The sequence below is a fragment of the Indicator indicator genome, chromosome 13 (genome assembly GCF_027791375.1).
Source record: "Indicator indicator isolate 239-I01 chromosome 13, UM_Iind_1.1, whole genome shotgun sequence".
Lineage (NCBI taxonomy): Eukaryota > Metazoa > Chordata > Aves > Piciformes > Indicatoridae > Indicator > Indicator indicator.
The window spans coordinates 12,813,993-12,840,551 of NC_072022.1; the positions used below are offsets into that span (position 1 = coordinate 12,813,993).

The following is a 26,559-nucleotide window of genomic DNA, read 5'->3' on the forward strand; positions in this document are numbered from 1 at the left end:
TAATTCTATTAAACTTGTAATCAGCCATGAGAAAAATAATTGCTTTTAGCTTCTCTACTGTGGTGTATGGATTTGCAGTGGACTATCCAGGAAATCAAAGAGAAACAGACAGCTTGGAGGAAGGACACAGAGGGGAAATGGAAAGTATTCAAAGATAAATGAAAATGTGGATCCTTAAGTATCTGGTGTGTCATCTGGCAATAAAAATACGAGGAAGAGAGTAATGAGTCAATCTGGATAAACCAGGAGAACAAAAGATAGTCAGGGGTAAAGACAGACTTACACAAATACAAAGCCTCGAGGACAGAGGATTGGAAAGAGAGCTTGTATGTGGGAAGTTAGGGACACAAAATTAGTAGGCAAAGTTATATAGAGACAATGATGGAATGGTCGCAAGAAACTTCCACTAAACCCATAAGAACCTAAATGTATGATGCTGTTTTAGAAAGGAGTAATTAGTAATTTAATGGGCAAAAAGAACAAACTAAAACAAATAAAACACCAATTCCAGTAGCTATTTGGCTTGAAAATGACGGAAAAGGCAGAAAGCAAGTCCTGACCTTTCTAAAAGATGTACAGCTTATACTGAAGGTGCTCAGAAACACAGTAAGAGAGTTGGTTGAATAATTAAAGTAGTTAGAACAAAAGAATTCTAGAATGAAGCAGAAGATGAAAAACAGCACATAAAACACATTAGAAGCAGGTTTGTCATTTCCCCTACAACATGTAATGATCCCAAAGAAACTTCATGTCACTGTGTTCCTTCTGCTGTTGGGTATTATGAGCCTGTTGCGCCATGTGATCCTGTTCTGCTGGACCCCTGCCACTGCTGAGGAGGGGAGGAACAGCCCCAGGGGCATGGACTGCCCTCCACATTAAGCACTTTTGCCCCACACTTGTGGAACCAGGATCAGTGGGGCTTTGGCAGGGGGTGGCAGCTGCTTCAATATTTGGGTAAGAGTTAAAGTATTTAGAGTAATTCAGATTCTGCTCTGCGTCATCTCTGCAATACAATTTAACCAGAAACTTCTCAAATTTATCCGAAAGACAGCTGCAGTGCCACAGTGCAGTGGAGCTGCAGTGTCACAAATACAGAAGGAAAAGTGTTTGTGTAGTTACAGAACTGGCATGGTGGTTGTAGGCATGGGCCATTTCAGGACTGAAAGTGCTCCCAGCCAGCCTGAAAAACTTAGTGGTAGAACAAAGTAAAGGAAATGGAAAAATAGCTATCTAACTAATTAACTAACTAAATAAATAGGAGAAAGGGCTTTCAAAATGCTGTGTATAGCTCAAGTGGAGATACAGTGAGGCAGAGAAGGAAAGCAGGGTGTCCATCTGCACTTTGTGGGTATGTGTAACCCAAGGCTTGGACTCTGCACGTTTCTGTGTGCTTGAAGACAGTCTTCATTCTTCAGTTTAGACATGTATAGCTACTAGGAGCATTGCCACAGACAAGAAGTACAAACATCAGTGTAAGTATTTGTGAGATACTTAGGCTAGAGAGAAAAACATGAAGCAAAGGAATCTACCAATGTTGGTCCAATTCCCTAGCTGGAAAAGGTCTAGTCAGGAGAGACGTGAATAAAATTCTAAACCCATTGTCAGTCCTTAACTGTATTGCATAAATTATTTATAGCTGTTCAGTGAAATTATTCTAATACTATGCAGGTGACTTGTAAAGCAAAATGTGTTATGCAAAGGTTATTGTAAGGATCTGAGTAAATACAGCAGAAGAAACCCTTCTGGAAGTGTCAGGGGCTGCGGGAGGTTAGATGTCTATTTTCTTTAGGTAAAATAGGGATTTAAGAGTTGGGTGCTACCTCCCTGAGTTGTACTACTTTCTGAATAAACTAAACAAGGATAATGCATTAAGATGTCTTGGATTTCTATGAAATAGAAGCAAAGACACCAAAGAAAATGTCTGAAAAAATTGAAGACAAGTTCATCTTGCTTATTTATACTATAATATATGAATGATAGATAAATGTGAAGAGAAGAAGCAAAAGCAGCTGCTAAATGCTTTTAAAAAGGAGCTGAGAGCATTTGTGGAGGAAAATTAACCATAAATGTTATCTCAAAGGAGAGGACCCACTAGGAATAAGCATATATATGGCAGTTATGTCTAAATTTTGTTATGTTGCTATTGTTTTGTGGAATGACAGAACATCTTCTCAGTCACAAGGCACCAGTAAAATGCAGCTTTATGCCTAAAGCAGTATGTCAGCCCCTAACAAAAAATGTATATAATAGGCTAAAAACAAAGGCAGATTGTCCTTTTCATTTGTAGTCATTTCTGACCTAATAATGATTTAGAAAGGATTTTTTATTTTTATTTTGAGGGGGAAAGAAAAAAGAACAGAAGGATTGAGTCATTTATGACTCTTTTCAAGATAAGGCTTTGTGCATTACTTGTGCATAAGCTGGCAAAATGCTTTGTCTCTGCAAATCATACTGATGTCACTAAAGCACTTTTTAAAAGGCAGCTACTTGTAAGTGCCTTGAGAAAAGATCATGCTTAGCTTACAGTTTCTAAATGCAGTATATAATCAGCCATTTTTTGATCAATGTGAGAACACCAGCAAGTGATACGTGTGCTCACATGACGAGTGGACAGAAGTCAGGTTTCACCTCAAAGCTGTCTTTTCAGAGAGGAAAAGCATTCAAGCTGAAATCCATCATACAGAAAACTAATTACCAAATCCCTCAGGAAACAATTATTGCATAGGATTTGTCTCGGAATATTCCAAGCACACAACTTTAAAGTAGCTTTATTCAAAAAGTATATTCTCTTAGATTTTCATTGTTGGGTTCACTGACCTGAAAAGTCTGAAACTGTGGTGCAAAATACAATTATAAAAACCTATTTTCTGATGAAATGAGTTTATTATCCTACAGCTTGGAGTCATCCCCTCAGATATACATTGTTATATGAACCCTCAGAAAATAGACTAATCAGTGAAACAGATTGAAATTGGCACTTTCATCGAGTAGTCTTCACAGAGCTAAACAGTTATTATTTAATTAATATGTGAAAGCATTCAAGTGGAACATGCCTTCATGATAAAGCAGGATAATACATTTATATTCTACCACATCTGTGGTCAAAGTGAGAATTAGGGTTAAATTCATCATAGAAAGCTCAGGGGTTGTGTGTCACATAGTCTCTGAAACCTATGAAGTCTGAAGGACTCTTTTATACAACCAGAAATGTGTGTGCTACATCATCAGGTATTAATAAGGAAGGAAGCAACCATTCTCATATGACTTCTTTCTTCTCCGTAAAACCATACCTCAGCAGAACTTTCTTTTTTTAATGTCACTTAAGGTTGGTGCCTTTGCTAGGATAAATAAAATGCATGAGGGTAGTCATCTGTATCTGACTCAGAGCTGAATAGTAGTATGTAATTTTTACCTTTCAGCTGAATCAGAGACACTAAAGCTTTCCCACAGCAAGTTCCCCAAAAATGCTTTAGAGATCTGTGAATCTGAGCCAAAGCCTGTTGCAGCTGGGAAAATTCCTGATTTGAGTCAGTTCTCAGTTGGGCTGTACAAATCTTATTGATCTATTTATATAACTTTTTCATGAGTTAAAACAAACAAACAAACAAACAAAAAACCACACACACACAAAAAAAAAAAAACTAACAAAACCAAACCATTGTATTTCAGATGTGGCAAGAACTTGAAGACTTAATTTTTAAGCTGTTAGGATTCCAGTGTTTGTGAAGGTAAATGTACAAGCTCCAGTGCCCAGCTTTAAATCCGTTGCAATTGTTTAACCAAAGCATCAATTTTCAGCATCAAGACACTGCAGTCCCAGGCTGGAACTATTATGCAGAGCTGCCAGAGATGGCTGGCTGGCATTGTTCATCAGCAGGTAGAGCAAGTCAGCAAAATGAGGCTTGTTAAGAGTGGGGTTTAAGCAGTAATAGAAATGCCAAGACTGACTCCAGTCTCTGATCTCCAGTGTTAAATATGAGCAAGGGAATGTGATTCTCTCTACAAACCATCTGTGGGGAAGCAGAAAGTTTTACTGATGGTGGCAGCAGCCAGGAGAATCGTCCAAGCTTTTTAACAGATCATGGCTGCCTATAAAGATGCCTTGGACATTTGTGGGACCTCCATCTCCTCTGCTGGGACCTCTTAATTCCCCTAGCCACAAAGCATTACAGGCATTGCTTGTCCCACCCATCTTCTGGACCCAGCAGAGCTTAATAAAAGGTGAAAGGTTGATGTCCTTTATTATGATCTTCTTCTAAAGCCACACCATCCTTGTCCATCCTGATGCATTCTGTGCTATTTCAGTACAGTCTCGGGCCTTTGAGAAAGTTTGCTATGATTCTAAGAAAAAACAGAGATGGAGAAATGCCAGCATACACTTTGCTCTTGCACTAAACTAGTGATGTTGCTAAAATCATAGAATCATAGAATCAAGAAGGTTGGAAGAGACCTCAAAGATCATCGAGTCCAACCTGTCATCCTAAACCTCATGACCATCTAAACCATGTCACCAAGTGCCACATCTAATCCCCTCTTGAACACCTCCAGGGATGGTGACTCCACCACCTCCCTGGGCAGCACATTCCAATGGCCAACCACTCTCTCTGTGAAGAACTTTCTCCTCACCTCCAGCCTAAACCTCCCCTGGCGCAGCTTGAGACTGTGTCCTCTTGTTCTGGTGCTGGTTGCCTGGGAGAAGAGACCAAACCCCACCTGGCTACAACCTCCCTTCAGGGAGTTGTAGACAGCAATGAGGTCTCCCCTGAGCCTCCTCTTCTCCAGGCTAAACACCCCCAGCTCCCTCAGCCTTTCCTCATTGGGCTTGTGCTCAAGGCCTCTCACCAGCCTCGTTGCCCTTTTCTGGACATGCTCCAGCAATTCAACATCTTTCCTAACCTGAGGGGCCCAGAACTGGACACAGTACTCAAGGTGTGGCAGTAGGCAAAGGACAAGTGTTCCTTCAAAATTTGGAAAAGAGCAGGGTGCTAGATCACAAGTCACAATGCAGTGGTGACATTGCCTTCTCAACAGGGCTGCACAATGTGAGTGGAGCTCCTCACTAAAGTGGTTATGCTGTGTTATCTCCTGCAATGGGTTCATTTATAGATAAACCATTATCTCTGCACAAAGATCTGTTCTGCTCCCACATTTTGGGTGAATGGTAGCCACAGATGCAAAAGGCATTGGAAGAGGTTGAGAAATGGTGTACATGGTGAAAAGGGTTTGTAGACCACACCTGAGCTGACTTTAAGTGGTAATATGGAACTGGTATATAAGTAGAGGGTGTGATTTGATGGTCCTCTGTACTGGCAAGCAAAGAAAGAGCTGAGTTATAACTTCATTAATATGGACAGGAGATGCAGATCTAGGCTGCAGCTAATCTTCTTCTGCAGTGCAGGCACCAAGAGCCCAGAAGTCTGTAAAATGCTGCTGTGCACCATGTTGAGAAGCTGAGCTTGTTTCTTTGCCCAGGAAAGTGATGCACATTTGGTTCATGTAATTGCTTGTTTTGAGCAGAGGTCAGGACTGAGCCATGGGCACTGAATGAAATCAAATTTTTGAAAAAAAGGAGTAGCCTTAGCAGGCAGTGAACATTTCTGCTCTGACTGACAACAGTCATTAAACGCCTTTATTGAATTTTGTGTCTGCTCTGCTTACCACTTAGGCCAATTCTTTTCATTCTGAAGGATTATAACTCAGAATGAATGAGTCTTCTCTCATATGGTCAGGACACAATAAATCGGTGAAAGAACTGAGTTATCTTTCTCCCTAATAGGCAAATTCTTCCAACTGTTTAACAAAATGTTGTTTTGTATTGCCATGACATCAGTCTTTATGCTTGTGAATAATGAGGCGCAACATGAAGCAACTTGTTTATAACAAACAGTCATGAAGTAACAATTAGAGAGTGTTTCATGCACTTCCCCACTAGTGTCCATACCCTCTCCTCTCACTTACTGATCTTCCCACTGCAGTGTGAAGTTATTTGTGTCTCCAGAATGAGCAAACAGATATTTTTCAGCAAAATAGTGAAAAATTTCCTGAGTTCTGCCATGTAGAAGTTTTGGCATCTGTTGTTATATAGAATGGGATCTTTGCTACATTGATCCAAACATTTGTCAGCCCCAGAGTGGAGGGTGGCAGCTCACAGTGTCTGAAGAAGGAGACTATCACACAAAGCTTCCCACTACAGAGAATTTGCTGCATCCATCATCCTTTCAACCCATTTCATACAGTTGTATTAACCCTGCACTCCCAATTCCTCCCCCAGGTCCCAGCCCACCTCCTTTTTAGTGTGAAGTGTGTTTGAGTCTTTAAAGTAACTACATTTTAAGATAAGTTTTGCTCTGTACCAAGAATAATCACAGTCCTGTGGGATAAACTAGATCACAAAGCCTGAAATGGATCTGCAACACTTTGGGGGGAACACACTTGTGGTGAAGGATATTGGAGAGCCCAGAATCTGGGAGACTTTGAGAAGCATCACAAAGTCTATCCATTTGGTTAAAATATCTCCACGGAACTAGAAGAACAGGTCCTAATCACTCCTCCTCATGCCATACAAGCAGAGCTAACATGAACAAGGTTTTTGTAACTCCGAAAAGGAGACAAAGAAGCTGCTGCCTTTCAAAACAAAGTTCATATGTATTGTAGGCTGAGTTTCTGCAAGGTAAAGGAAGTGATCGGAAATAGTGGAATTGCTCTTTCTATCACTTAAAAACAAAAGCAACACCCCCCTGTGTAGTTTTCCAACAGGATTCAGAAAAGAAATTGGTAGTGATTTACAAAATGGGGGCGATAGGTAGGGGGGAATGGGAACTCGATAGTGACTAAAGCAATTTGGCCAGCTTGTGAAAAAAATCCACTCCACATCAGGGTATTTCCCTGCCACTGGGCTGTAGGGAAAGCTGTGTTGCTGTAGCTTTTCTCTGCAGAAGCTCTCCCATTTTCTTTAATATTGTGAAGCATCCTTTGTGCTAGCGACAACAAATACAAGCTGTTGAGGAGGGAGACCTCCAAGCAATGTGGAGCACCTCGATTCTGAAATACTGTGCCAAAATTGCACAGCTTCAACAGGAGCTCAGCAAGTGGGTGCTCCTCTCAGGTGTGGGGCGCGGCTTCAGGTTTCTTCTGAATCATCCTTGCTTGACAAATGCCTTATAGCAGAATGTTTTGGTCTAAGCCAGTTACCCCATTTCTTTCTGAACAGTGCTGCCCTTGTTTCCGGGATAGGCTGGGTTTGAATTCACTGATAACGGAATGGTTGGGCTTTTTTTTGAACTTGCAGTGAACTGCAAAATTCCCACATACTAATGGTAGGCAGCTGTGGATGGTGGCAGAAGGAGAAAGTGTTATCTAAAGGTCAAAAAGATGAGTTTGGAGAGTAAATGTATTGTTAAAGCAAGTGTGACCTGATATGATACATTCAGATTTATTCTAGGAAAGGCTTTTTTTTTCTATACTCAATCCAAGACATTTATTTCAAGGTAAATTTAAACAACAACTTACAGTTGGGACAGACATCTTAAATGACACAGTCTTAAACATCATATCCAGGGCCAAGATTTCCAAGGGACCAAGCCCATAATGAAAAGTAGCAAATACCATCTTCTCTTTAAAGGTTGTCAAGTAGATTGTGGTCTTCAATTGTAAATTATCCAAAATAAGTACTCAGCTGGGAGATTGTACCATAATTAAGTGGTGATCTCCAAACTGTCGTTTGAAAGAGGACCAGAGCTCCCTGTGATGATATGGTGTGGAGAAAATTTGATGGTATAGTCTGTTATTGTAAAATATTTGGACATCACTGCCAGAGAAAACCTCCAACTTGAGGAGCAGTTCTGGAAAGTGAATGAGAAAGTGTTTGTTGCTTTATAAACCTAGCTTAGTCATGAGAGGTAGGAACTGTGTAAATATTCTAACCATTGCTCCTTTTTTCTTCTTCCATTTTAGCTGGATGCTGAGAAGGCAAAATTAAAACTGGAAAGATGGGCTTCCCGGGATGCCGGCAGTGGGGATGGAAGAAGTGAAGAGATGGAGTCAAGTGGGGATTGTGATGATGAAGATGGCTGTCAAGGATCCGGTGACAGGATTCACACAGCAGGTAAATACAGTTTCTATGGGCGTATACAGAGCTTAGAAACTCGCAGATGTCACAATCAGGTGGACAGAGCTAAGACTTACACAGCTTGAATTGCTGTCAAAATCCTACTAAATTCAAAGAATTCAAATCTTAATCTGTGAAGAGCTGCAGTAAAAAATAGAATGGCATAGACGGTAACCCAGTATAATTTAACACCTGGCAGGCAAATAGAAAACTTAACTTTGCTCCAGGGAGACCGTATAGTAGCTTTGCAGCACTTAAAGGGAGCCTACAGGAAAGTCAGAGAGGACTTTTTACAAAGGTGGGTAGTGATAGGACAAGGGGCTAATGGCTTTAAACTCATAGAAGGTAGATTTCAATTAGGTATTAGGAAGAAATTCTTTGCTGACATGATGGTGAGGCACTGGAGCAGGTTGCCCAGAAAAATTCCTCTCCCTGGAAGTGTTGAAGTCCAGACTGGATAGAGCTTTGAGCAACCTGGTCTAGTTGGAAGCATCTCTGCCCATGGCAGGGGGAAGGAACTAGATGATCTTTAAAGGTCCCTTCCCACCCAAACCAATCTATGACTCTGTGATTAGAGTGAATAATACCTGTAGTGAAATTTAGATCACAGAAGAGCCTCCCTAGATAATGTGTGCTCTTCAAATAAATAGAAAATTAATGCCCTTATAGGCTGTGCTAAGTGTTAACACAAATATTCATTAGTTACATAATTATACTGAAGGATGAGCTGAACAGAGTAGTCTAAAAGTATGTATTCTTGAAAAACCACATGAAGTATTGGAGGGTTTCTGGTGGTGAGCTGTTGGTTAAATAAAATTTCCTTATGGTTTCAGATATGCATTCTGCAATATTTATTCATTAAATTACTTGGATAATATGCCATCAAATGCAGAATCAGCATCAGAATCTAACTTAGCTTCCACCAAAATATTAGCAATTTAATACATAGTTAAGTCCTCACTACAGCAGGTCAATAAGAAGTAAGATATTTCCTTCTAAATACTTGATATAGTTGTTTATCTTATCTGGAAGTTGTGATTCATTTCAGCTCATCAAAATGTAACTACTCTAAGTGCCATAGTGTGTGTAAATGTAATTTGGTTTGGATGTGCAAATCGTATGAAATGTACATATGTTGAAAAATAGTGCTCATTAAGGTGGCTGGAACTCAGGTAAGTTTTAAACTGCTGCTTCATTCTGCTGAAATAAACAAGGGCCTCTTCCTTGTCCCTTTACCACTAAGTGGAGAGTGGGAGAAGGTATCTTGTATTCAGGTAAGGCTTGCAAACAAGGTGTGAGTAATCTGTAGTTGACCTGAGCTGTTCATAGTATGAATATGTGTTCAGAAAGACCAAGATTAAACATGCATTTTGAACTGGGGGCTAAAAAAGCTTCAATTTAGTTTGCAGTACCAGTTATAAATGCCTGAGGTGTTGTATGAGCTGTGTGATCAGGATACATGAGGTGTCATAAGGACAGGAGGGCTAAAATTCTTAAATAATCATGACTACCAGATCAAGTAAATATTTCCACCATCTACTCACCAGTGGTTTTGAATGGAAGAACTTTGATACAATGTCACTTGAAAGCTACTTGTTTATTGCATTACATACACAAGCAATGAAAAGGCTATGGAGATGCTTTGGGCCCTGGGGCTTTATGAGGGTAAATACTTTAATACATTTTCCTCTCTCTGTGGAATAATGCCAACAAAATCCAGGTGCTAACAACTCTTCATGGAACAATTGAACTATTAATACCCTGCTTTAGGAGGATGTGTAGGTATACTTACATGGACAATGGCAGAATTCAGGTGTTGAAAAATAAGAACTTGAATCCTTTCAAGCCTTGACTTACAGCTGGCTTTAGAAATGGAAGACTACCTAATGTCTTTTTATTCCCCTTATTTTGCAATTTGTTTAATGAAAATATTTTTCCTTTATTTTGCAATTTATTTAATTAAAATATTTTATGCTGATATCATCCTGGATTTAAAAGAATTATATTTTGAGAACTAGCCGTTTCAGAATTTAGTAGGGTTTATATCCAATTAAAAAGGTAATTACAATTAATTTCAGAGAATAGGTTTGATTCATAACAGTAAGAATAAGTGCTTCATTGTGCAACACTAGTAATACTGTTTCATAATTAGCTTTAAAATATTGTACTAGCCACTAGCAGTAAATCTGTTTTGCATATCTGGATACAATTAAGAGATAAAATGGAATAATCTCATTATAGAGCTTCTTTGCCTTAATGGAATGTTAAAGAAATAAACAAACATCAGATTAGTTGAATTTCCTCTTGCTGCATGTCTGTAAGATGGTGTTTCTAATTGTACAGCTTGTGAGTTTGTTCTATGTCCTAAACTTGAAACCTCTCAAGTAATTCTGACACAGATATGTGGTGCTGAGGGACATGGTTTAGCACCAGACTTGGTAGAGTTAAATAATCGTCTTAAAGATCTTTCCAGATGAAACCATTCTATGATCTGACCATTGCTTTGTAGAAGTGGAACATGGCAACACTGGCTGTTGCTTACTTGCTCGAAGTACACAGTGAATTGAGACATGAAATGAAGCTAAAGTTAAATCCCAAATAAAAACCTGACTTAAAGCTCAATAAAGTCAGTAGGAATACTCTGACTTACCATGGCAGGTTTGGATGAGACATAAATGATAGTTTTAAAATGCCACTATCCCATCAGTGCATGTTGCAGCATGAAGTCATGCAGTAGAACAAAAGGAATAAAAAAAGGAATAAAAGCCTTTCAAAACACACTTTTTTGGCAGAGCAGTCATGCTTTTAACAATGGGTCCATGGAAGAGAAAAAAGAGAGGAAAAGATTTCAGCGTCAACCTCTAAAATGCTGAATTTAGAATGTAGTAAAAATCTACTACGTCTGTCGTGTATTTGAAACCTAGATTAAAATTATATTTACAATTTATGTATTGAGAGACCTGCTTTCAGCATTGCAAAAAGACTCAGATTTCTTTTAAATAGCTCATTCTCTTCCAGCTCCCAGATAAAAAAATACTACCTTTTCATTAACAATAAATTGGCAGGAGTTTCATCAATATTTAGGTTACCATTTTACAAACATTAGAAAGAAGTTCTTTACTATGAAGGAGGTGAGACACTGGAACAGGTTGCCCAGTAAAGTTGTGGACATCTCATCCCTGAAAGTGTTTAAGACCAGGCTGGATGAGGCTTTGAGTAACCTGAACTAGGGGGAGGTGTCTCTGCCCACAGCAGGAGAGCTGGAATTAGGTAATCTTTAAGGTCCCTTCCAACTCAAGCCATTCTATGAAACACTTCTGTTCACAAGTACTAAAAGATCACTCTAGATAGGGTATGTTGCCATCTCCCCAGTTTTCTTTTCCAAATTGCTGGCAGAAGGCTTGGCTTTGTGGTTTTAGGTTCCAGGTAGGTAAGCAGAGAAGTGGTTCTGAGCTGTATATTCCAGCCAGGTCCATTGTACATATCCTTTTCCCAATCTTTTCTTTGGCTGGGGATTGCTCTCTGTGTATTTCAGCTCATCGTGCAAGGAACAGGAAAAATCCTATCCTTTTGTTTGTCACTTTCTAGCCTTTGAGAATTGTTTCTGCATATCAGTTAATCATTTTATGTCTTCAGTTAAGACACAGCTATCTGTTATTTAGTGTTGGAGGTTTGTTTACTTTTGTTACAATTAAGTCTTTGCTTGCCAGGTTCACTGTTATCTAACAATACCTCCCCCCAACACTTCTTTAATCATAGCAGGCTTAGTTATCTGTTTTGTATCATGTGTGTTTAGCCAAATGATTTCATATGAACACGATGAACAAGTTCACAGGAAACCAGCATTCTCTTAGGAAATTATGTGTGGCAGAAGATGCTTTAAAATGCCTTACTAATTACCTCAAATATCTCTTCTTGGGGAAAGCTGTGGAAACAGCACTGTTTTTCAAGCAGACCCATGTGTTACTTGTTGGCAAGTACCAACTTTTTAATGACAACATCTGTTAATCATCTCTGAACAAAGCTTTGTTAGGCGGGATATAAGAGAAGGAAAGCAAGCCATTTAAATCTTGGGCATGGATGGGGAAGTTGCTCTGTGATTTGCGCTGCTTTGGGTCCTGCAGGTTTCTAGGCAGTAGGGCAAAGTGGTGTCTTGGTCTGAACCTTGCTTAGCACTCTGTAAACATAGTCTTATGTAAACTTCAGTCACAAAATGAGTCCACTGATGTCCGTACTTTTTCTTAAACCCTCACAGGACCATGAAGGGGGGTTTTGGTAGTATGGAGAAGAGCAGGGATTGTGCAGTGCCTTGCAGGATCAAGCCACAGGAATGTTTACTAGGAGAGGGATTAGCATCCTGCCATTCATGAAAAGACAGAACAGATTCTCATTATGTCCTTCCTTTCCTCTCTTCAGAGAAAAGGAAAAATGTTTCAGTGTGTTCAGTGAAAAGTGGGAAGTTAGTGCAGGGAATTTCACATTCCCAGCTGTGCTGCACAGCTGTATGCTGTGATGAGGACCCACCCAACCAATGACAACCAACATTACAGGGAAATCATCAAGTAATTAGCCATTAAACAAAGCTTGGAGGAATTGTTTAGACCACAGGCAGGGACCATGGTTTAGTGCAAGCTCAAAGTCACCTATATAGCTGTAGGTTCTGTGGAAGTTGTGGAGGATTATGTTGAAGAAAGCTTGTGCTGACACCACCTCTTGGCATGGGTCTGTATACATGCCTGTTTGTAGATGGGAAGGCTTCCTGGGCTTGCTCACCAGCATGTATCACTATACTGTGCATGAAGCTGTGTGTTTTGCACAACCAGTATAAGACAGAAATTAACCCAGGTTTCTTTCTAGAGGAACCTCATACAATATTGTTCAAATTCATAGGGAATGTAGCTGATGCTGGGCTACAGCTGTCCTCATGGTGGCAAGGCAAACAAATAGCACGTTAAGGAAAACATGTATTTTATCCTGACTTTAGGCTTTCTTCCACTGAGCAGAACAGACAAAGCCAAAATGTCTGGTGTACGTGAACTCCAGTTTTGCACCAGATTCACGTGTCTGTGGGTATAATCTATATATGGGTCAAAAACTCATCCCTCGGTGGGGGCATACATTAACCCCACTCTTTCTGAGATGCCATGAAACTTTAGGGCATTGAGAAACAGAGAAATGGATTTTACCTTTCCCCTGGCAGGCTGCTCCACACAGAGATGGGTTTTGTCCTCATCTCAAGGTTTTATACAGTACTTTAAAATCTTACCTATCAGTGCATGCATTCAGTAAACAAAGACTTTCTGTGGCATCCCAGCCAGGCTTTGAACATGACCATGTATCAAATGTGCTTTGGTATTGTGAGTTTTGCCTAACGCTAATCTAACACCAGTAACAGCTTCTTTTCTTTTCTTCCTAATTATTTCATGAAGCTTTCTCCCTTTAATAAGAACTTCACAATTTCAGGTATCTCTCAGTCAAATATCCTGCTCATTGTCACATTACAGTGCTCAAGTGGGAACCTATAATAAATTTATTTTGTTAACATATTCAGATTACATGATTCCAGCCCTTGGCTTTTTTTCTTGGACATTTAGACAGCGCACAGCTTCAGTGCAGCTTTCTGCTCTAGACAGAGTATCAGAAGAGATTATCCTGGTTGTAGATTTCTTCTCCAGGGCATATGAGAAGAATTTTTTTTTTTTTTGCCCCAGAATGCCTTTATAAGTGCAGACAAGTAAATTTTCTCTTTTTTTCCTTAATGTCTTCTGTGTGATCTGTATCTGCTGTCAACAACAATGGAAAGTTAATGTATTTTTCTCACTGCTCATGAATGTTTTTGTTATCATTTTTTTTCTTTTTGAATATCAAGATTCTTTTATCCTTTATTATGTTATCATTCTCCTGGCTTGTCTGTCTGTTACAGGCATCGATATTACTGCATGAGCTGTCATTTTAATCATACTTCATTTCCATTTACCATGTTACAAGATGCACATACACTTGTATTTATCCAAATATGCAGTTGTACAGCTGCTGATTTTGTAATTATTAGTACAAAACATCAATATTCTGAGATCATAGTATCTGCTGGCAGTCAGCCATGCTCATCAACTTCTCATTGCCACACGTCTTCACTTTCCTCCCAGATGATCCTGGCTCGCAGACATACGACGTTTTTAGTGTCTTCCATCTTCCTGCCTAGAGAAACCTCTCCATCATGCCTCATCCCCTTTCACTGTCTTACATAGCCATTTTTCTACATCCTTTGTTGCACAAGATATTTTATCTTCAATTCCAGATTTAGAAAGCCTATAAATTCCTTTATTGCCCTTAGTGTAAATGCCTCATCCTATCCACAAAACAGCACAGGAACAACTTAAGCCCTTATTCTAAGGCTGATTTTTGAAAACAGTAGTTTCAAAGCTTTATATCTGTCGTTTGGGGTGGTAGGAAGAAATGAGCCTCTGCTAACAGAAGCATAGGCAAACCCTGCCAGAGGGACTTCAGGTGTGAGGAAAAGCAGGTGGTAGTTCCACAGCTGCACATTTCTGGTTTTGGCTTCTCTTGTAGAGATACAGTTTGGGAAGAGACATGGGAGCAAAGCAAGCCAAAGAAACCTAAATAATCAGGGTGAAAAGTACAGGTTTTGATAAATGCTAACTGAACTTGATAGGATCTGATCCTGAGGTGAGATTCTTTGGACTCATGGTGTTGTCACACTGTTATCTCATGGGCACACTTTCCTAAGCATTTCTCTGAGTGACAGACGTTTCCTGTGGCCTCTGTTCTCTGCAAATGAGATCAGAAGATGGTTGAGAGGGAACTTCTGAAAAGGGAATAGGAAGAGAGAGCATGGGGGGGTGGGGGGGCGGGAAAGAAAGAAGAACAGACAGAAAAAGGTTTCCCCACCTCTCTATCCCCAATTAAATCTATTTTAGATATTATGTGTCATTTTAGTGTCCTTCATTGCACAGTATAATTTAAACTGAAATGCATATGAGGAGAGTATAATCATTCCTAATCCTTTCTTAACCTCAGCATTTACATGACAGTTTGAGGTGTAACAAAAAGGGATTTCAGCTCCTTCAGATTTTCCCTCCTAGACCTGAGGTGAGACAGTTCCCAGTACTGCCAGCTCTCCTGCTTGGATCCATACAAGACAGGAGTTTTTGCCAAGTTGTTTAAATGACTTTCTGCAAGACCAGATAAATATATTCCCTATAGGGATTTCTCCTAATGCTAATCAGAACCCTAGCTCGAGGAATAACAGACCAACTGCCAGCTCTGTGACTCTCTGAACAACTTTGGTACTATCTTTAGGACCTTCAAAGAGATAAAAATGTAATTGGGGAAATGTAATTTTACCATTTCACTAGAGAAATGCTAAAATGATCATTTTAGCAACATTTAGACAAAATTAAAAGCTAAAAGCATTTCAGTTGCTTGGGGCATAAAGCCTCCCAATGTGCTGTTCTGTGAGGGGAAATGAAACATTGGAGAGACCAGGATAAAGACATCTGGGGCTTAACTGTTTGCAGTGGTTCTGTATAAGCGCTCATCAGAGACTGCATTGTAGATCACTGAAGGGTAACATGCTTTTACCAACATTCTATTAAAAATATTACCAGTAATCTGTCTCCTTTGAATGCACTTTCTGCAGCAGAACAATTTTTTCTACCTTTGTCAGCAATATTTTATCTAGTTACTTTCCACAGAAGCAACTTAATGTGTACACATATTTCTGAAATATGTTTTGAAAACAGCCCTAAACTGAAAACTTATTGATCTGATTGTTCCAATGAATTCCCACTCACCAGCATTTCTCACATCCTTTAATAAAATTGCTTTTTTTTAAAAAAAAAAAAAGAAAAACATCACAAAGCTGAATGACCACAAATGGGAACGACATAGACCAGAAAGAGCAGGAATGAAAAGAGGCAACTATGTGATAGCTAAAACTACGAGAAAGACAAGTTGTAAGAAAAACTGCTTTACTAAACACATGAAGCAGAACATACTTCTAGCTTCAGGCCAAGAGCAGTCTGCATGGAGATACTTTGACCACACACACACTTGTAATGCCTGATTCTGTGAGAGCCATTTGTGAGCATCAGGCAGACACCCGGAGTTAAGAGGCCAAGCTAAATGGAGACTAAAAATGATCCTTCTCAAATAACTCTCAGATGCTGTGTGATTCAGATCCTTCTGACAAGAAATTCACTTAAGAGCTGTAATATCTCAGTCATGCCAAGTAGTGATAGGATAAATGTGAAGGCTAAGGCAATTTGCCCCCAAAACACCATAAAACCAAAATTAATTAAGAGGAGTTAACAATGAAAGGTCCTTCAAATGGCTTCAAAATAGATAACTCATGTAACTTAATGGAAGTTCAGTTTAAAATGCTAATGCCTTCATGCTATACGTTATCGACCAACCTCACGTGGGTAAGGAAAACATTCACCTGCATGTCAGCCTTCATGCCACGCAAGGGGACACTTACCTGGTGACAGTCAAGTGACAATGCTGTTAACACCCTCTCCACATGTGTGTGGACTTCCCTTCTCTTCTTACCAGGGAAAGCAGAAGAGTGAGGAACTAAAGAGAGTGAATCACTGCCAATGAAGCCCCATGCTGACGTGAAGCATTTGGCACCCTACTTTGGTTTAGGATTTTAGTAATTACAGAGCTGTGTCTGAGAGAAGCAATGTGTTTGCCTGTGGTGATCATAGAATGGTTTGAGTTGGAAGGGATCTTAGACATCATCTATTTCCACCCCCCCTTCCATGGGCTAGGACACCTTCCACTAGACCAGATTGTGCAAGGCCTCATCCAACCTGGATGGAGGTGTTCCATGGCGTCCCTGGGCAACCCTTTCCAGTGTCTCATCACCCTTACTCTAAAGAATTTCTTTCAAATATCTAGTATAAATCTACTCTCCTCAAGCTTCAATCCATTCCCTCTCATCCTATCACTACAAGTCCTTGTAAAAAGTCCCTCCACGGCTTTCTTGTAGGCCCTCTCAAGTACTAGATATCTGGAGAAAAAAAAGCCCTGCTCATTTTGCCAAGGAAGAAAGATAGTAAAATTTTACTCCAAAGGTAAATGATTCCAGGTTAATTAAGATAACTTCATGAATTACTGCAACCTTAAAGGCTTTAAGAAACCCTTTGCCATCTCTCATCGCATACGAGTGAAAGGCAGATAGTGCAGCTGTTTGGCAATGGAAATAGAACTCAAAGTCAGTGACAAATTAAAATGCAGTTTCTGTTTCTCCCTGCTGCTACCTTCCCTTGTTTTATGATTCATGAGGAAAGCCTGAGCAGTCATTGTTGTTTTAAAGGAGGAAAAGAATTGCTTTGGTTTGTTTTCCCTCCCTCTCTTTAACCAATGTTTCTTGGGGATGTTTTGTCTTTGCTTTTAGGGAGAAAATACCCTGAGTATACCAGGTATGCCCTCTGTGGTTCCTTGATTGTCCATTTTAAGCTGTAATAATACTCTTTGAAAGAGCTCCATTGTTTCTGAAACCAACAGATATGCCATCAGAATGTCTCAGCTGTGAAATTTAGGATCAAAACAATACCCTGAAAGAAAGCGCAGTTCAGTTTTACAGTAACTGAGAGCACAGTACAAGTGCTCTGTACTCCACACTCAATTTACTACAGAACTTCAGGCTGAAGTATGTGATGTATCAACAGGATCAGGAATTTATAGGGCTAGATCTGTCTGTCTTGAGATCAAAGTACTTATAATAACTTAAACCAGCTGATGATCTTGCATGTAGTTCAATACCTTCCTTGCAAAGAGTTCAAAGATTAGGCACATTATTGCTCAGCAGGTGATTTTGCATCTGGGTTATCCCACGGTGTCTCCATATCTACTGGATTTTAAGTGTTTATTTCTGTTCTTCAATCCTGAAAGCAGTTAAACAGTATTTCCCTGAAATTTTAACACTGCCCAGAATGGATAGGACAGTTGACACCTTTCAGAGGCATTTTAAGATGTTGTGCAGATCCAAGCAGGCTGTAATGCCAAGTGCTAGTCCCAAACCCAGGAACTGGTTGTGCACTTGCAGTTAGAAACAGTTAGAAACCTGTTTGGTTTTTTCCTATATGACATGCTGGAGCATGGAGCATGAATCTGTGCAAACTGGGTGAAGTCTCTAAATGATGTATTACTAAAGGTCTTCATCACAGGTCTCTAGTGCTGGGAAAGTCAGTTGTATAAAAGATCCTACAGCACCTCTTCGGACACTGCTTTCAGTCTGGTTTCCTCCATTTACCTCAATTACACCTTGTGTATAGCTGTATCAGAAGCTTTTCTTTTTCTAGTCCTAGTTCAGGTTCCTGGATATCACAATCTGAAAATGTTTTCTGTCTTTGCCTTCCTGTCTTTTAGGATTTAGACATGTTTTCCAGAATTCTTTGGGCTGTCTTCTTTAATCAGTCTCTCAGCTCCCCTATTGTGCTCGTTCTTTTGTGAATGTCTAATAGTTTGTCAAGCTAAATTTGAATGATTTCTGGAATAAAACACCATAAGGAGCCAAGCAGATTTGAATATGACTAAATGATATTTTGAAATTGAAGGGATTTTTTTAATCTCTTGAGGTATCTTGTGTCACACTAGAGTTTGTTTACTTTGTAAATATACACTTCTGTCAAATTTGAAAGTTAGTTAGTCTTCATTTCAAGCAAGATTCAAGTCCATTTCAAGTTTTAATGCTTTCTGAAAGGATGTGCATTCTTGATCCAAATATGATTTGCACAAGCAAACCTACCTTGCGCAAACAAGGGTAGCAGCAACGGAGGAGACCCACTTGTCTGGTACTGTTTAGAAGAAACATAATTACTGTTGTGGAAGAGGTGAGAGCAGTAACCATGTATTAGCAGTAACCATATATTCTAGTGAAGAAACATCTAATTTTGCATAAGCAGAAGGTGCAATTTCTGGTGCTGTACAGGTGATACATTCTCATCTAAAGTCCAGATGAAGCATGAATGTTGAACATCCAGGTAGCTACTTTTTCAGACTCTGTTCAATTTAGTTGTAACAATCCTTACAGTTTCTCAAAAATCACAGTTTTAACCCATTTACCTTTGACTTGTTTCCCACAGTTTTCAGTTAATTCACAAAGATAAATAGGACCAGATCAGTATGGGCAGTGGAAAATTCTGAATTGCTAGAAGGTAGGTACATTGAAATCATCTGATGAAGAAGGTGAAATTCCCCATTGTGCATGGCCAAGGCTTAACCATTATTTGCACAGAGAACCTCAGAAATTCTTAGCTTTCAAAACTATTTGCTGTTCATCTCTAAATTAAGGAGATTAAAGAGAATTTACCATTACAGTATTGAAACTGCCAAGTGATAAATCATCATCTGATATTTATAGCCCCAAATTAAGACTGGTGACTCAGACACACTGCTGACCATTTAGTAGTCAAGTCCTAATAATCCAATCTGGAGCAGCAGGGAAAGGAATAGCTTTCTGATGTGAAGTCAGACAAGTAATTTCCTATTTAAAATTTGATTAGATAAAATCTTTTGAACATGTGCCTGTAAAGGAACAGCCTGTTTAAATATATATGCTGCTGCAGCACATGCAGTAGGCTGTTACAACTACAGCCAGCACAAAGAGCATTTGCACTAACCTGAACATGCGGTGTGCCCAGGGCTACATGGTATAAAGAGAAGTCTCTTACACAATGAAAACATTAGAACTGAGGGGGAAATACTGTTTTCATCCTATAAATACCCACAAACTTGCTTTTGTATTGAAAAGATATCCAAAACAGAACCATTTGGTAACAGGCCATTGGAAAGGTGTTTATGTAAGGGAATATTATTGTAGGTTTTTAATACAAAAGGAAAAACAGAGATTCAAGCTGGAATATTTTGCCAAATGCAATAAAACATCTAGAAAGCTTGATACATTCAGCCAGAAAGTTCCTCTTGATTTAAGGGCATTATATTATAGAATTCAGGAAAACAATAAAGGCCAGAAAAAAACTCAGATGGGGAAGTTTGGCCTAATTCTGACCCACTAATCATCACTGGGAATTTTGCCCTAGAATTAATGAGATAACAGGTTGAGCCAACAAATGAAGGGTTAGATCCTGCCACCGTCTGTGCTGTGCAGGACATTATCCTGCAGTACTGGTGCTTATGCCTGAGGGGCTGCCTGCAAAGTGATTGCTCAGGATGACCTTCAGTGATGAGTCTAGCCTGTGCCAAAACACAGAAAATGGCATTGTTTCAAGTTGAAGAACAGTGACGCTGTCTTTTTCTCATATCCTGATTTGTATAATTTACAGAGGTCATGGCAGCATTTCAGAATCAACTATGGATAATAAAGCATGCTGTCAGAACTGGGATACCGTCCCATTTCAAGTTCCAGTAGAGAATCCCATTACAACAGTGTAGTACAGTTGTAGCCAAGCTGGAGCATTTTATCACTCATCATAAAAATTCCTCTCAGAATAGTCCTGGGAACTGAAATGTTCACGTTACATTCACACATTTATAAAATTTTGTTATTTTGAAAGTCACCAACTACTCGTGTTCACTGGAAGTTAGTTTTTCTCTTTTTCTCTTCATGGACCACTTCAATTTTTATTAAAGCCACAGGGGTTGTACTTATTTCTTTTGGACTGTGTGGTGTGAAAACCAGTTGTGTGTACCTTCCAGTCTGGTAAATATCTCCTGCATCTGTGTTCATTCCACTCACCTTCCACTGGAGGAAATTTTCTTGGTAATTTCTTGCCTTACCCCTGAGGAGAGGGAGTTTTCTGCTACACTCCTGCCAGTGTGAAAAGTCATTTCCATTCTGTTCTCCTACCAGAGTATGTTTTTAGGACTGAAGGCAGGGATGCTACTACCTGCTATGCTGGGTCTCTCCCAGCATGCTCTGTGCAGGATCACCACAATCTTTCTGGGTTTCGTTACAGTCCTCTAAGTTACAAACTGAAGCATGAAACCAGGCAAGGCACTGCCTGAGTTTTATTTTTCTAAAGCTGAAGAAAAACCCTGAGCATCAACAGAGGCTCCTAGTCACAAGCTTAAAATCACATTCAGTGTGTATTTGGAGACTTTTGCAGTTCTTTGGTTGGTGCTATCACATCTTTCAATGTTTTTCCTATTGGAGAAGAATGTGTATGGCATTGCATGTAAGAAAAGCAGACAGCTTTTCAAGAATCTCACCTATTGAAATCCAGTTATTGCATCCACAGTTTCAGTAGTTGTACATGAATAAAACATTTTATGAGAAAGGATATTTAAAGGTCATCTAGTTCAACTTCCCCCTGCTATGGTGAGTACCCCGGGGACATCTTCAACTAGATAGGCTACTCAGAGTCCCACCCAACCTGGTATGGAGTGTTTCCAGGAATGGGATATCCACCACCTCTATGAGCAACTTGGGCCAGTGTCTCACCACCCTCAGTGTAAAAAAATTCGTCCTTATTTCTAGTCTAAATCTCCCAATTTTTAGCTTAGAATGAAAGAACTCTCCCCTTCTCTCTCTCTCTAACACACACCCACATACACCCTCCACGAAACACTCATGTTGATCTCTTTGGGCTCCTGATCCACTGGGCTTAGGAATGTGGTTTTCACAGAGCAGAGTGTTTTCTGCTCAGGTCCTTTAGTGCTTAGAAGGGATTCCTGCACTGATAAGCAGCATGTGAGAGTCCTCTGAATCTCTTCTCTTCCCAGTGGATCTGTTGGATACTCAGTCCCATCCAGCTGAGTAGGAAAGTACTGACTGTCTCCAGACTGCTTTAAGGCTTTGTCACTTGACATAAACTCCACATGGATATCATGAACTGGAAAGAGCTTAATCAAAAAGCCCCACTTTAATCATATTCCAAGGTCCTGTGACATCTCAACAGATCCTTGACAGCTTGTCAGTAAATGAAAAAGATGCGTGACACTAATGGGGACACAACAGTGGTTCAGTTCCATACCCAAATGCATCACCAGGAAATGCCCAGTGGGAGTCTCTCCATTAATCCAGAAAACCTTGAGTAATCAGTGTCCATCCATGAGAATAAAAAAACCCACAATCCTTTTGATTTGATGCACAAACCTAGGTACTGTCAGCTGAACTTCCTACTTGAAAATCAGTTCGCATACTCTTTGTCAAGAAAATTTGCATAATCTGTGTCACAACAAAAATTGGACGTGTGTTGTATCAAAGAAGATTTGAAATGAATTTTTTTTAAACTGCAGATAAATCATAAACTTGTTTTTGCAAACTATGTGAAAATATATTGCAAACTATAAAGAAGCCTCCCGAAAAGAGCAAATACACAACTACAGAAAACATTTTTGTGTCTGTATAAATACATTGAAGCCCCATCAATCTGCAGAATACATCAAAAGAAGGTTTTATAAGAAATAAGCAAATTATAAATTCCTAGAGTGACAATTTTGTTCCACAGATTATGCAAACATTATGTATGCTTCAAGTTGCATTTTATTAAAAATGTAACTCATGATAAAATAGATGTAACATTTGAATAGCAATTTAGAATTTATATTATTCTTACCATATAAAATAATATTGAAAAAATGAATTGAGCTAACATAAGTGTATTCAATATGCATGAAATTTCTATTTAGTCTGTAAAATGCAGAGCAGATAGATAGTAGCCATTTCCCAGTGCTGTAATTACTGTGTCACCATTTGTAAAGCATTTATGTAAAGTACAATACTTCTGGCTAACCATGTACACACTCTCTGCATCTTGTTAAAGATCAAATCCTTGAGTTCAAATCCTTTACACTGGACTGATACTGATGAGTGCAATGTAATCCATCACTACTTCTATTTTATATTTTCAAATGCAATCCCTTACTTCTTTATGTGTTCTTTTTCAAGCAGACTTATGTATTACACACAAAGCAGCAGACTATTACAAAAAAAAGGAAGTCTTTATTTCTTCCCTCATGTTACAAAGAAGGCTTGAACACTGGCACAGGCATGTGTTTACTCAAGGGTTCTTTCTCCTTTTTTGCAGATGTGCACTGAATTTGGTGGAGATTTCTGTGCTTGCTGCATTTTCCTTAAAGAGCCTTAATGTTAAATCCTGGCAATGATCCTTTTTCCATACTGGTCACAGCTGTTTCAAACTAGCTAATGCTAACAAGTAAATAGGTAAACATTCAAAACAGAAATTCTTCCCTAGCAAACATTCAGGTTCTCTACTTTTTTCATTTCACTTGTTCATCATGAATCTCTCGTTGATTTCCGAGATTTGGGATGTGGTCATAAGTTAATTTTGGAGACAGAAGGCTTTCCCTTGCTAATCCCTTGTTGGATTTGGCGTCTCTTACGTGCAGGAGCAGGCCATGTGTTCATGCCCTTTGCTGAGCTATAAGGCACATCTCAGTGCAGATCTTGTACAGCAGTTCCTCAGGCAGGTCTGCCAACAGAGCATTGCAAGGGCAAGGGGCGAGTGCTGGGAGGAGTAGTTTGCAGGATCAGAGATCCAGGGCATGTTGGCATGCCTGCCTGTAGCATGCTGACAGGAGCTTCTTGTACTCTGGTCTGATACAGTCACATTAGTGTGGCATTAGCAATCCTAACTAGTTGATCTGAGACCTCCACAAAGCTTCATAGCTTGCTGCACAGCTGTATTAAACCCTTGAAATCTGTGTTTGAGTTGGTGTGGAGCATGGCAGAGTAAGCTCACAACTGCCTGCCACAGCAGGTCCCTCTGCCTTGCATTTGCAAAATAAGCAGATGTGTAATCTGTTTTCTCCCGGGGTCTCATACCACTCATGGTTATCATATGCATGTTATAGGTAGGCTACATTAACACTGCTGCCTTAGAATGTAAGGCTTTTGTTCTTGGAAGGTGTTAAGATATTATGAGCTTAAGGAGATTTGTCCTGAAAAGAACTTAGAGAAAATTGCCCAGCATTAATGCCTTAAAATGCCCATCATCAAATGGATGGCTGCTGAATTCTCAGGCAGTGTGTGTGGTAATGTAGTAATTGATGAATCCGTGGGAAGCTCACACCTTTTTCCGCCAGTAGTATATTAATACTCTTTTAAATTCTTCTTAGGCTAACATAGTGCACATCTTCCTCAGTGCTAAGGAAAACTAGTTAGTTGTTAGAGATTGTTGATAAATAGATTATTGCCTTGGTTTAGTTGAATACTTTTTAGGGGGGAAAAAAAGATGCAAACGTGATTAAATGACTGCAGATTAATAATACAAATGTACCAAGAGTGTCATTTTGCTTGGATTTAAATAAAACATATTTATTGGATCTGGAGGCTGACCAAAACAAAAGTATCATTTCAAAATGGACAATGGGAGTCACTTCCCAGAAATCAAAACTGTGCATGTAAATGAAAAAAACCTCTATGTGAAAACTGGTCAGATACTTTTAATATTATTTAGTTGCTAAAGCAGCAGTATGTGTAGTGAACCAGCCACATGGCTGCAGTTATCTTTTTTCCTCTTCAGTCTAATAGGTTGTAAAATAATGTAGGAAGCAAATCTCAGGAAGTGGAGAGATGCGTGTGGTTAGGGCTTTCTTGGGGGCTTCAGTTTTGACAGTTTCTTCAGGGAGAAAATTATTTGATCTGTTGGCTAGAAACCAGATGTGTGAGCATGTGTGGATTAAAGGTTCTATTGTGAACAGTGAAACTATCAAGGCTTTAGGATTGGGAGGGAGGGGATATTTCTGTCCAATTAAATAAGTCACCTTTGATCTGACTATAATAAGAGTTTCAGATTAGCTCCGTAGAGTAGCTGGAGGTATTAAACACCTATGGAAATGTTAGATCCACAGAGTAATTCTAATTCAGTCTCACACAGTGGTACAAAGGGTTTTGTTCTCTCCAGCACCAGGTAAACATGGAGCCCCTAAGCCCATGGTCTGTCCAAAACTGCATTTGCCTTCACCTGTCGACTAGTGAGAATCCTGTGGAGAACTCCCACAGACATTGTTTCTCCCAATTTCTCATTAAAAATGGTAAGAAATAGTAATAATGAGAAAACATTTTTCTAAGTTCTCTTCTTTTTCAACCTCAAATCTTCCCTTTACTACAGTCAGTCAAAAAATTCCAGACTATTAATATTCCAGGGCATTAATGGAGCTCCACAGGATCTGTCATCTTAGTTAACATCAGCTAAGTACCTGCCTTTAGTATTTTCATCTTTTGAATACGTATTTTAAAAAACCACACAGGTTTTCAATACAGTAGTATATTAGCAAAAGAATTAATTGCTGTGCATAATGAATACTACACATTAGTATTATGTGCTCTACTGAAATAAAATTATCCCCAACTTTAAATAATATTTATTTTAAAATTTTAAAACAGGTCATATTTGAAGATGAACAGACATGGCCCCTTGCCAAAAGAGCAATCAGATTTTCTGCTGCAGAATATATAGAAAATCATAACAAACTTAATTACCTGTACCACTGCTGAAGGCCCTTTGTATCTTAGCACTCTTGAGACTTAGCAGATTGCATCATGTCTTCCCGATTAACCGTTCTGACTGAGAAATGAAACGTTCTGACTTACTGACATTATAAAAAAACCACGATTCCGTCTTAAAAGAAGACAATATCTGAACAGCTTCAATTTAAAACAGCATAATGGCTCAACATAAATGATTAAACTTCAGTGTATTTTCTCAAACGATAAGAATTGTTTGTGCAATGTGAATAAATATCAGAATATTTTTAATTTTCTCAGATCTCCCTTCAGCCTTTCTTAGAGGTTGGTATGTAAGACTGAAATGATGTTGTTGTTATCGTTATTATTATTTCTTACTAGGTTTTTCTCACAGTAAATTTAGTGCAATGATCCCTTGTCACAATTTGTAGTTACCAAGATCCATATCGCATTCAAACTGTCCTATTTTTATGTGAAGTTATTGGACACTTGGCCTACAAATATGCCTTAAAATCTTAGAAGTCTCAAATCACATTTTTCTCTGCAGACCATTAGGATAAAGCTCAGGTGCTGGGGCAGATTACCTTGGTAGGAAGGCCCTCCTGGCTGAAGCTGAGAGAAGGAGACAGGAAAGCATTCATTGCACACTGCATGAGCATGGGTAGAGCAGCTGAACATTTCAGAGGGAAAGGCTCTTCTTCTGGCTGTGAAACGTAAACCTAAACCCAAACTTCTGCTCTCTGTTCTTTATTAGCATTCCCTTAGTATTGCTTATGAGTATAAAAGTTAAATACTAATTTCCTGGCACTGTCTCAGAAGCTGTCAGTGCCTTGTGATTCAGATATTGGCATTTTTTAATAGGAAGAAAAGAATGTATTCAACAGTGACTTAGGGTGGGAGCCTTTTACCACCCACGGAGCAGTGGTGGTTCACACAGCCATGTGTCCCCTGAAAGCTCTGCTCCTGTTTGTTTCAGCCCGTCTCTGAGCACCCCATTTCCTGGGCCACAGCTCTGCAGGTAGTGCGCATGGCT

At 39.3% G+C, this 26,559-nt stretch overlaps 1 protein-coding gene across 1 annotated transcript in view; it reads left to right on the forward strand.

Annotated features, from left to right (window-relative positions):
* LOC128970856 (glypican-5-like) overlaps nucleotides 1–26,559 on the forward strand; it is a 371,775-nt gene that overhangs the window by 270,079 nt on the left and 75,137 nt on the right. The window contains exon 8 of the mRNA XM_054386218.1: nucleotides 7,954–8,104. Within this exon, the coding sequence (XP_054242193.1) occupies nucleotides 7,954–8,104 (151 nt within the window). The remainder of the gene's footprint in view (nucleotides 1–7,953; nucleotides 8,105–26,559) is intronic.